The following is a 12,107-nucleotide window of genomic DNA, read 5'->3' as shown; positions in this document are numbered from 1 at the left end:
AGGAATGCCATTCATAATAAAGCTGTGTGTGACAGTGTCAGGAGTTCGGTAGGCAAGGGTACGGTGTTCAAACTACCCCCACCTAGCTGCTTCAATATTCTTCAATAAAAATAAGTCTCCAACACAAATTCTCAACTCAGCTCTACAAAGCATATATAGCATCTCAGTTTTCACAAAAATAGTGTATACACACACACTCTCCCTTAACTTTGTATCTATAAATTCAATGGTGAGCTTTTTCCTTTTCCCATCAATTCGGATGTCTTAGTGCTCTCTGCAATATCCCACTCAAATCAGCCTTTTCGGTTGCCATCAAATGAGTAAAAGTAGGAAGTAATTAGGATTTCATTTGGAGTCAGCTTTCCACAGTGTCTGCCTGTGTCTCCAAGGGAAGTGTGAGGCTCTTGCCCCGTCTCATCACTGTGTGCACTGAGGGCACTGAGAGAAGACTCAGGAGCTGGACAGCATAGGATTTTGGATATAAGAGGTAAAAGTTAATGTGCTTCTGGGCTACCAAATTTTTATGGAGGTTTCTATTCCATAATCCCAGCCTAGATCAGGAGTTCATGACCACTGTATTTTATGAGCACAAAATGACGGGAATTAAATTTAATCTTTTATATTCCTGGTTACCACCTTCTGCAGCTGAGACTCTTTAGATGATTGAAAACAATCTTCATTTTATTGGGTCCAAGCCCCTCACTGTTAAAGAGAGATTGTGGGCACTGCACCACGACAAAGCCTGGTTTGAGAAACGCAGTGAAATGGCACCCAGATTGTCTCTGCACACCACCAACACAGCTAAGACAGACTTGCTGTTTACTTTGGTTTGATATCTCATTAGTGGTGGACAACTGATCCATACGACCAGTTTCCTAATTATATTTTTAAATATACTAAAAATTAAATTATGTACTTTATAACTCAGCAGCTTGACATGCTGAATACTATTCATATACATGTTAGCAACAGCTAATTTAATATAGGCTCATGAAAAATAAGCTATACTGCTTACATTTTCATCTTACAAGTTTTCTACTTGTTTCTGATAGCAAAAACTAAGCAAAGGCAGGCTGATGCCTAGACACTGCATATTACAAAACCAGAGATGCTCTATCAAGAATTTACTAGGGTGTTACACATTTATGAATTTTACACAGCCAGCTCAGTAAGCTATATCTACATTACATTGTAGTTTACTGCACTTCATGTAGTTTCCAGGTGCAATTTGACAGCATGACCCATCATTAACCAAGGAAAAGCAAAACACAATGAAAAGCATGGCAACTAACGAGATACTGGTCCAAGCTAATGTACTGGGCACTTATTAACTAATACCAGCCACTTGCTATGTTTGTATTGATACGAGTTTTTTTTTTAAAAAAAAAGCTTTTAAAAAAGAATCATGCAACCAAAAGACAATCCCACAAGACATGATTCTCCCTTCAATCTGTTATTGAAGAAAGAGTAAGACAGACTACAGTAAGCTATTGGCCTCAAAACTAAACACCTATTTAAAAAATAAACAGAGATGCAAGCTGTAGAAGTGGCTAAGATTTCAGACATCTAGCTTAAGGAGCAATTGCATCCACATTTTCATTTTCTCATCAGCAACAAAATTAAACCAAAAAAGTGAAATAAGTACCAAGTAGTTCAATTGCCACAGAAATGTTTTCAAACTAGTTAACATCATGAATTATGGATATATAGAGAGATACAAAACCTGTAACTTACTATTCAAATAGAAAGGATAAGCAGATAAACAGTTTAACTCTACTTGTAAATACAGGAAATCAAATCACTGTTATATTTGTCACAAACTTACACACTAATTGCAACAGCTCAGTAACTGTGTAACGTATGCACTCAAGTAGTAACTGCATTTCTGTGCCTCAAACTGCATCTGATCCAATTTGATGCATCTAGTCTCCTGCTTCCACTCTAAATTAGACAGACACTATCAAATGGAAAGCATTAATGCTCACTTAACACTGTCTATCTAGGAGACCTTTAATAGAACCTAAAAACTTATCTGAAAATGTGTATTAAGCAAGTAAATTATTGCTTCAATGGTTATATACACATGTAGCTCTAAGTGCAGTTGTTACAGTAGCTTTCTTATGACTGAGTGCAGCAGTTTCGTTACAACGCTTTTGCTGTAAGATAAACACTTAAATTCAAGAGAAACAAACCAACCTGCACTTAGACTTCCTGATGGTTTACTTGTAGTTCCAAACCCAAATGATGATGCTCCTGTGACACTACTTCCAAAGGCAGAACTACTTCCAAATCCTGGTAGAATAACAGTAAAGACATACAACAAAAAAATTACAGACAACAATTAAAGACAAGTAGGTTTTGGGCAAGTATTCTAAAATCAAGCACAATTCCAAGCATTAATTGGTAAACAAATATTCCCAGAATTATTGCCTCATGAGTATTTAATTTTCAACACAGCATTGTGTTAAGAAAATGGTGCAAACAGGAAAGCAGTAAAGAAAAATATTTCCTTCAAAATACAAAACTGAGTAAAGGAAAAGCTATAAAAACAGGTGAAGAAGTTTATGAAGTTTATCAGAGTATATGAAAGCGCTATTAAACTGTTGTTAAACTGGCAAGAAAATGGTAACCAAATCAACCAAAACTAAGCAAATTTAGGCACAAGTTATAAAACTATTATTAGAGAAAGCTGCAATCTTCATCCACAACTCTAAAAGAAAAATTTTCTGCTTAAAACAGAGTAAACTTCTTCTTGAGCTTACATTTAGCTCCCCTCAGGATACTGGGGTCAGCTTTTATCTAGGAAACCACAAAATAGCTAAAATACACAATATAAAGAGAATTTCACAGTATTTAATGGGAAAAATAATCACATAAAGGGCAGCCATAAACATACAGCTGTAATAAAACTCATCTCGTTAACTTTTTAATTGACATTTATAATTTCATAATATAAATATTTCAAGACTTCAAATTGTATTCTTAATATGAGATTACTCCAAGTGAAAAAAAAATTTGTTGGTATTTGCAGTTCGAGATAGAGGCCAGACGAACGGAACAGTAAGAGTAAGATATTCTCTGGTTTTGGCTGTCTCAAGAGGTTTTCAAAAAGAGAACAGTATTTGTATTTGAGGAAATTATGCCCTTATCTTAAGTTTCAAGCGTCAGGGAAAATACTTGTATTTTACTGCAAACTGAGCCTTTACAATTCCTTTAGAGAAATAATTTTTAGATTTTAAAACTAGTACTGATTGAACACACTGTCTGAAGCAGTGTTCTCTAGTCTTTTGCAATTTTGAAATCAATTAAGTTTTAAGGGTATATAATGGCAAGTAAAGTTTATTTAAGTGATACACTCTTTGCCCTGTGTAGTTTGAAATTAGTTACCAATGGTCAGGCAAGGTGTCTACAATTATTTAATGTAGCATAGGATCTATATGCTACATGCCTTATATACTTAAATGCAAAAGCCTCCACGTTTATCACTACCAAAATTCACAGAATATTTATCATTGAAAGAGATCAAGTTTCCCCCTAATTAAAGTGATGTTTCAAGAGTATACATTAAAAATTGCCCTGACAAAAAAACCCTCTAAGAATAAAAAAAGAATCTTAAGTGTTCATTCTCCTAATTTGTTTACAAGATCACAGCTGCAGGGGATTTTGCACGTATTCCTTTATCCTTCTAGACTTGCTTTTATCAGATAGTCTTCTTTATCAAAAAACCCAAAATTTTGCAAATTTATACAGAAGAGTTGAAATGGAAGAAAATGTCTTCCTAAGCAGAGAACTAGCAAAAAAGAATACAAGTTAGGCCTCTACAACAAAACTAGAAGCAGCTGCCCATCATTTTAAAAGAAAACGTTCTCTGACTTACATTGGCAAAACTGCCACACATATATAAACACAATCTTTAGTCTGCAAGCTCTTTGGCTGAGAGGGAAGAATTTTATGTTTGTTTGTTTAAAGCATTTAATACATTATGGGAACAACCTGGTAATGCAGAAGTACATTCCTTTTAGCCTGCTATTCTCAGTTATTTTTCCTGTTTAAGTGTACAGACTTTCCTTTATCTGAAAAAACCTTAAAATCTGATGAGAAAGGACATTGGTAGATTTAAAGATAATTTCAAGATGATCGTTGAAGGTAAAACTGACGTAATGTTCAAGTGCACCTTTCCAATACTGAGTGATGTTTAGTTACTTTACATAACAACATGGATTCACACATTTGGCTCATAAAGAGGCAAAATGCAGGGATGCAAACTGGGGCTGCAGAGAGAAGAGGACGCAACAAGAAGAACCCCAACACACTGTGTTTATGATCAGCACATGTACCCATTTTCTTTGTACAAAAGCTTCAGAGGACACCAGAGTCTCTTGACTTGCACTGGAATCCCCGACCTACACAGATAGGAAGTTCACATGCAGATTAGATTCTACCAATCACTTAGGTTCTACTTGTGGTTCTACTACTGAGAATTCATTACATTCAAATGAAAAAGTCTACTTTTTTTTTATTAGCACCTGCTCTTTCAGTCATGTGTCCTCTTGGAATATATTCCCCACCAGCACTATTAATATTTGGTAAACATTTTACCCGCAATTTCAAATGTTGTCTTTTTGGCTTGAGGAGGGATTTTTTTTTTCCCACCTCAGCACTGAGAGACAGAGTGACAGCTGAAGCAAGTATGTTTCAGCAAGCAGGATCCCAGATTTGTAGCATTTTTTTTAGCATTTATTCTTATCTTAATTCAAGCAGAAATTGGTCCCTATAGTTAAGAGTTTTTCAGTTGTACTTACAACTTCTATGGATTAGCTACAGCATGATCCAATGTCTCATGTGCCTAACTTTCATGTATGTAAAATTAAGTCAAGCTGTAGTTATTAAAGGATGTACTTGATGTACTTCACTAGTTTTAAGAACAGAACTTTTGTGTGATTACTTCACCCTGGGTTTTCACTACAATGGCTTATTAGCCTTAGCAACTCCTTCTGCAAGCCTGAAGAAGTTTGGAAAGCACAGACTGCCAAATTGTAAGGTCTTTCCCTGAAAGACATCTTCTTAGGGGAGTTAAAAGGTTTGCAAGAGATTCAGATGTGCGGTATAATAATTCAATGAAAGATTAGAAAAGTTAAAGTGTACCTCCAAGGCTTGAAGAACCTAAGCCACTTGATTGCAAGCCAGTGCCAATACCTGAGCCGAATGGCGTTCCAAAACTAACTCCCAGAGATGGCTGTGGCCCTGGTATAAAAAAAATGAGAACAAACTTGCCTTACTCTTTCATAGTAAAGAGGTCCTTTATTTATTTATTCAAGTATTTGATAATGTGAACATCATTGCTTTCAACAAACACCATTAAGATCCCAAACTTTACCTCATCAAAATTCCTCCCTTAACTGTCTGTCTCTACATCCATCTGGTAAAAACCTAAACAAAACACTGACTGGAATAAGATGAAACCAGTCAACGCTAGTAACACGGTAATACCACCATTCTGTATTTTTAAAAGTTAACCAGTCTCACTTTAAAACGTTAATCAAAACCTTGAGAGAACTCATAGGTAACAACATTTTGCCACCTGTATTAATGGCATCAGAATAAGGGACAACCTTCAAATTAAAAACATGACTGACACTAATGTAACTAAAGCTATATTACCAAAACTTAATTTATATGATAAATACGAATCTTCAAAACTACAAGTATTCCATCCAAATTTAAAGAGAACACTAAGATAAAAAACAAGACAATGACTTTATTTTATTAAATTTATTGTTCATTTTTAAGCAAGTCAATTACACAGTAACATGACAATTCAATTCTTTTCCACACAAGAGATAACTGAGTTCTGTTAAGCTCGCTACACGACACCATTCAGTAAGGTAAACTACTCAAACCACCTGTTTAAATAAACATTTACAAAAGGCACAGTTCTGTGTACCTTAATGAATCAGATACATTCAAAATTTCAGAGTCAGATTTTGTTCCACAACTTAAAGTTGACAGTACTTTCCCTGCATATTCACACTAAGACGCAGGACTGTCAAAAAAAACATTTTCAGTCTCTCAAGATGAAATTTACAGCCTCAGTTCCCCCTCCCCTTTTCTTTTAGACCTTGGGGAATAAAAATCAACTTGCTAGCCCGTTACTAACACATTTAAAAATAATTAGTTCTGATAAATAATTAATATATTTTGACAGTTTTCACAGTACAATCTTATATTCCTGCCTTTTTCAAAAACAGTTTTCAGTGCACTAGTTAAAAAGTTTAACCACTGAAGATAAAATACAGTGCCAAACTCTTAATCCACATTCACACCTTTCCTGAAGATAGCCTTCTCCATCTTTGAACACACTTTATGTACAGTATCTGTGAAAGTCCTGCTTTATTCAAATATTACTATAAAGCTCAGATAATTTCAGTCTTTTTCCTAAACCATCAGCACATTTGGGCTTATTTTCTTTCAAAGTTTCTTCCTTCATACTACAAAGTTTCCTGTTACTAATATTTATCTAGAGTTTTAAAATGTAAATATTTCAAGCTTTTAAAATAATTTCAGTATTTTAAGATTTAAACAGAAAATAACTTTGAATCAAGTGAAAGGCACTGTATATCGAAAAGTAACATTTTTGCTAGGAACACAAAATTCTTATGTGATCCAAGCTGAATGATATCTGCATACTCAAAGTAGTGTTAAACTAAATTTTAAGGGCAACTAAAGTTGTTAGCTTTCAGACTCTGCTTAGCAGGGAACAGTTGGGAAACCCAAGCTATTTTTTCAACTAAAAAAAAAAAAGTCTTTCAGATGTTGCAATCACAAATTTTCACATAAATTTCCAAATTAAACTTGTTTACATCCAGTTTAAATACTGATACATCTACCTAGCAGCTCTTTAAAAAAAGAAAATTGTTAGCAATAAGAAGAAACACAAAATGCTATACCAGTTAGTCATCTAATGGACTAAAAGAACCCAAAAACATATATCCAGTTCCTTCTCAAGTGCACAGGTTTCTGTCTCAGTAGTAGGCACTGCTAGGGGAAGACCTTAGAACAAAAAACTACAGTCCTCCAGGGCAAGCTTTTTACCAAATGCAACACACTTTTTAGAGCCAGTAAAAAACATTATTCTAAAACACCTCAGATTTTATAAAACAGGATCTTATGCCTTAGACTAAGAAGCTTTTCATTGAGCAACAGCATATGATATTTGTTGATTTTGTAACATTTTTATGTTCTGAAGGCATCACCACTATTTATAGTTCTTGTAAGTAAACATAACTTTCAATAGCAAAATCTAGTAATAAAGATTCTTCAATGCCAAAAGTACTAGTAAAAAATTGGCACTTCTGGCTATTACACGTATGAGACAAATTCTTTATAACAAGTATTTTAACATTTTAAAACAATATATCTGCCCCGTAGAGCTTTTCAGTTTAATGAATAGGACCCACTACAAAGTGTCCAGACACATCAGCCAGATTTCCTAAAGTGACATTCTGCAATTTTTTTAAAAATCACAGCTGGTCCCAATTTAGTGTCACAACTTCGATCTGATTCTGACAAAGTAATACACTAATTTTAATCTAGTTCAATTTTTTCTTGTGTAATTTGATATTAAAGTGCTGTGAAGATTTCAGTATCCTTTCCCATCAGCACTTTCAATCTCATACCCAGTCAAGTCAAAACAAAGTGTGCTTACAGCTTGATAATGCTGTGATAAAGTCTGCACTTCAACAGCTAAGGAGAGAGTAACCAAGTTGTTGGAGGTGCATGCCGTATTTACTTTTAGAGGAGGAAAGGCGAGCTGAAGAAAAATGTTTCTCTAAGACAACTGAAGTCTTACCAGAAAAACATCAGTTTCAGCCTCATGCATTTGCAGCTTTCAGTTTGCTAGGCTTTAATTCCCTTGAAAATCTTTTACTTTAGTCCCATCAGTAATAACAGGTAGACCAGCCAGCATCATTTTAACCTCCATGCTGTTCAAGATTGCTCAGGGGAGGTGCAGGTGAGGCAGTGGTTTAAGCTCCAGCTGCTACTGCCCAAAAGCATGACCAGCCTCACTGCTGCCCATGAAGCTGTGCTCAGAGCAAAAGGGCTGAACTAGGGAGGAAAGGCTGTGTGCAGACAAGACTTCAGCATCACTTTAATAACTCTAGCTGCAAAAACACGCACAAAAATTGTGCTTCAGTGTGCACGCCACAGTCCTCCTGATTAACCATTCCAGGAGACCAGTGGAGCGCACCTTTGCTCCCTTTCTTCCATATGGCCAGGATCCACTGGCTTTATTTATTTCAGCAGAAGCCTGACACCTTGGCATACAGAGAGAACACAAATAGGGTGCATATCTGCACCCAGGAACTGAGGAAACATTCCTTGATCCCACAGCTTAGATGTAGCTATTAAACCTTTGACTTCTGAACAAAAATTTAAAATAAATTATTAATTATCTTTTTCAGAGAAAGAACAGTAACTAACTCTAAATTAATCTTATGAAATAGACTTAACCATGTAAACATAAAACATTTTTTTAAAAAAAGAGACTAACCATCCTGATCCCTCAATACTAGAGTACCGTATAGTAGATTTTAGTAAAAAACTGTAAAGCACAGATTAATTTTCTTATTTTATTCTTAAGAACAGCAACAGCAGGTCAGGTATTACACAGACATCCCCCTCTCCCCTTCATATACACCTCATTTCATGGTCTTCTCTCATAACCTTCTACCATCCCTCATCTATTCCACTCTTCAGGATCTAGAGCTCACAAAGAAATATGCATTATTTTAATTTCTAGTAGACAGTTTATCGAATTCATAAGAAGAAAGTTAAAACATGCAAACATTTACAGTTTTACTAGAGAAAATGGCCATCTGAAAACTCCAACAAGAAAAAGTAAATGTAGAGGAGGCAGTCTTTACAGATTCCTACAAAACTGAAAGATTAGATTCCGCTCCTTTTCCACTAGAGTAAGGCAAAAAGTGGCAGCCTTAATCTGAAGCTAAGAAGTTCTCAGTTAAGTTGCTGGGAAAAAAGTAAGTTTTCCTTTCTAGCAAGCTTTTAAGACTTTAAGGTCTCTCTGGAATAGTTAAGGCTTCACTAATTTTGCTTTTGAGCCAGAGGAACAGAAAAGATGACTTCAAGTTCCATCTAACCCTGATTTCTAAGAGTTTCAAGGATTCTTGAAGTGGCACTCAAAATACCAATCTACCTCTATTTCTCCAGGTCCTCAAGTGAGTGGCACAGAGGATAACAATATTGCAACTGAATAAGTAGTAAATTAATTATCATCTACCTTTCTTGGCATGTCTGACATAAGTTAATGGCTCTGTTCTGACTGCATTGCTCTCATAGTGGGCACTTTTTGGCTTCTGAAATACTTTGCCAAAACAAAACAAAAAAAAACCACAACAGAAAATCAACCCCCAAACCAACCTATAAAGACTCCCATTTATACCTTTCACTACAAAATACCTCAAGATATGAAGTCACTTTACCATAATAGGTGTGTTGGTACAGGTCAATTCTGCCTTTGCTTTTCCCACCGCCCCCTCTCTCCACTCCTACTCCTAAGAGAATATTCAAAGTCATGCCATAAGTGGCATCAAGTTACTGAAGGTATCAGCAGTTCTCTCGAATCTGGACTAGGAAGAGGAAGTTCAAATCCCTCACTCCAATTAATGAAAATGCAAGTATAACTTTAAATGTGACACCCCAAGTATATTACTTTCATACACAACTAATCCTGTAATGATTGTGGACAGTATTTAAAAAACAACAACAAAACCACATGAGAAACAGAGAAAGATAAAGGGAGAGGGAACTAGTCTGGCAACATTAGGCTGCACAAGTCACATTTCAATTTGTATTAAACCTCCATAAGTGTAATATTACATTATCTTGTGTTTTCTGTTTAAAACCAGACTTTTGCAGATGTCACTTCAACAGAATTTTGACTGATTAACAAAGCTGTAACAGGAAGACTGTGATCTATTATGGGAACTTAGAAGGGAAATATTTCATAAATACTTCATTTTTTTTGTTGTGTTCAAAGTGTTTTGGCATATTTGTCTTCTAAACCCATCTCCTTGCTGTTTATAAGGGCCAGGGCTGGAAGCATGTTGTATTTTCCTTTTAAGGAGACGGCAAGGACAGCCTAATAATCTGTCAAACTTAGGGTGGCTGCTGCATAGATCTCTAACTAAAAAAATTCAAAATATGACTGCTGTTACAAGACAGAGAAGGAAAAGGTGCTAATATGACTTTCAGTCCACCTGTGATAAACAACATTTTAGTGATCTGTAAAATGAAGTTAGCTATGCTTTTTCTAATTTGCTGATATACACACATACTGTACTCGGCACTGGTGAGGTCGCACCTCGAGTCCTGTGTTCAGTTCTGGGCCCCTCACTATAAGAAGGATGTTGAGATTCTAGAGCGTGTTCAGAGAAGAGCCACAAGGATGGTGAGGGGTCTGGAGAACAAGCCTTATGAGGAGCGGCTGAGGGAACTGGGGTTGTTTAGCCTGGAGAAGAGAAGGCTGAGGGGAGACCTCATCACCACCTACAACTACCTAAAGGGAGGTTGTAGAGAGGTGGGTGCTGGTCTTTTCTCCCAGGTGATGGAGGATAGAACAAGGGGAAACGGCACCAAGCTGTGCCAAGGGAGGTTCAGGTTAGAGATAAGGAGGAAGTTCTTTACTGAGAGGGTTGTCAGAGGCTGGAACAGGCTGCCCAGGGAGGTGGTGGAGTCACCATCCCTGGATGTATTTAAAGAGCGGGTAGACGAGGGACTTAGGGATATGGTTTAGGGAGTAGACAGGAGCGGTTGGATGTGATGATCTCAGAGGTCTTTTCCAACCGAGCGATTCTGTGATATCTACGTTCAAGTAAAATTAAATGGAATTTATCTTATTTCTGTTAAATTATTTAATATTAATTCAATTCTCTACATTCAGGAATCCCGCTCTGAGAAGTGTTGGTTAGTGTATGTCGACTAGGGTGCCTTAAGTTATTTCCTTTGCTCTATGCATCCATTCTTCATTAGCAGTGGGGTCACGCATTTCTTATGTTTGGTCTTCCTCTTACACACATGCACACACAGAACCACTGATCTACTCTACTTTCTCAAATAATTATTTGCAACAGCAGAATGGCAAGCAAGAACTGCTCCAAAATCACTTGGACAAAGGAGTTGGCTATAAAATAATAAGCCAGGTATCTGTCTTCCTATTCTATGGATGTTCGCTCCACTATCCTTCCTGTTCTACAGCACTTTTCATTTTACAGTTCCAAAGTGCTATATAAAAATGCATTATTCATTCTACATAAGAAAAAGATAATATGCATTTAGATATTCTTTCCTCACCGAATTGAAATAATTTACTATAACCATACAATTCTGGAAAGAGGCTATACTATGTGTATTCAGAGATGTTACTTAAGAGTGAAGACTCACATTCCAAGGGGTAAGTTAGAACAATACAGTAAATATCACTAATACAAGTAAATTCACAAGATTAAGTATTTGTTGTATAATTATTGCTAAGTCTACCCTGCATTTTTCTATTGGCTATGTATCAGTAACTATGCTCATCACAATGTTTAGATTTTTAGTCTAACACAAAGGAAGACTTCATAGAAAATGTTACACAAATCTACTACTGTCGTAACACTAATAATCTATAACTTGAATGCACTCAGACCTGTAGCAGGCTGCTGCTGCTGAGTAAGTGTTGCAGCCATCGCAACGGCTGCTGCATTTGGTATGTTGCTGAAAGGGGTCGGTCCAGTGGTAACACGTGGCGCGCTCTGCCACTTCTTAGCTTCTGTTCGTCTTGCCTCAAACACATCCATGGCATCTCCCAGGAAGGTTTTCCTGTAGCCAAGGTATTGGTCTTTGAGCATCTGAAGGGGGCGAGGGGAAGCCATTTTAGTTCAGTATTTGACATAAAACCTTAAATTCATAAGGAGACACTGAGTTATAAGTAACATTTCATCAAAAACCCAAAACCACAACCCCAAACAAACAAAAAAACAAAGAAAAACAAACAAAATCACAACAAAAATAGCTTCCCACAATCTGAAAGGTTCTAGCTAGGCTAT

At 36.3% G+C, this 12,107-nt stretch overlaps 1 protein-coding gene across 1 annotated transcript in view; it reads right to left on the bottom strand.

Annotated features, from left to right (window-relative positions):
- NUPL1 (nucleoporin like 1) overlaps positions 1-12,107 on the bottom strand; it is a gene marked incomplete at its 5' end in the record, with an annotated part of 30,142 nt that overhangs the window by 2,348 nt on the left and 15,687 nt on the right. The window contains 3 exon segments of the mRNA XM_010188517.1: positions 2,197-2,292; positions 5,146-5,244; positions 11,708-11,909. Of these exon segments, the coding sequence (XP_010186819.1) occupies positions 2,197-2,292; positions 5,146-5,244; positions 11,708-11,909 (397 nt within the window).

The sequence above is a fragment of the Mesitornis unicolor genome, unplaced genomic scaffold (genome assembly GCF_000695765.1).
Source record: "Mesitornis unicolor isolate BGI_N332 unplaced genomic scaffold, ASM69576v1 scaffold40487, whole genome shotgun sequence".
Classification (NCBI taxonomy): domain Eukaryota; kingdom Metazoa; phylum Chordata; class Aves; order Mesitornithiformes; family Mesitornithidae; genus Mesitornis; species Mesitornis unicolor.
The sequence above is the reverse complement of the archived record's forward strand: the minus strand, read 5'-3'. Positions and strand labels throughout refer to the sequence as shown.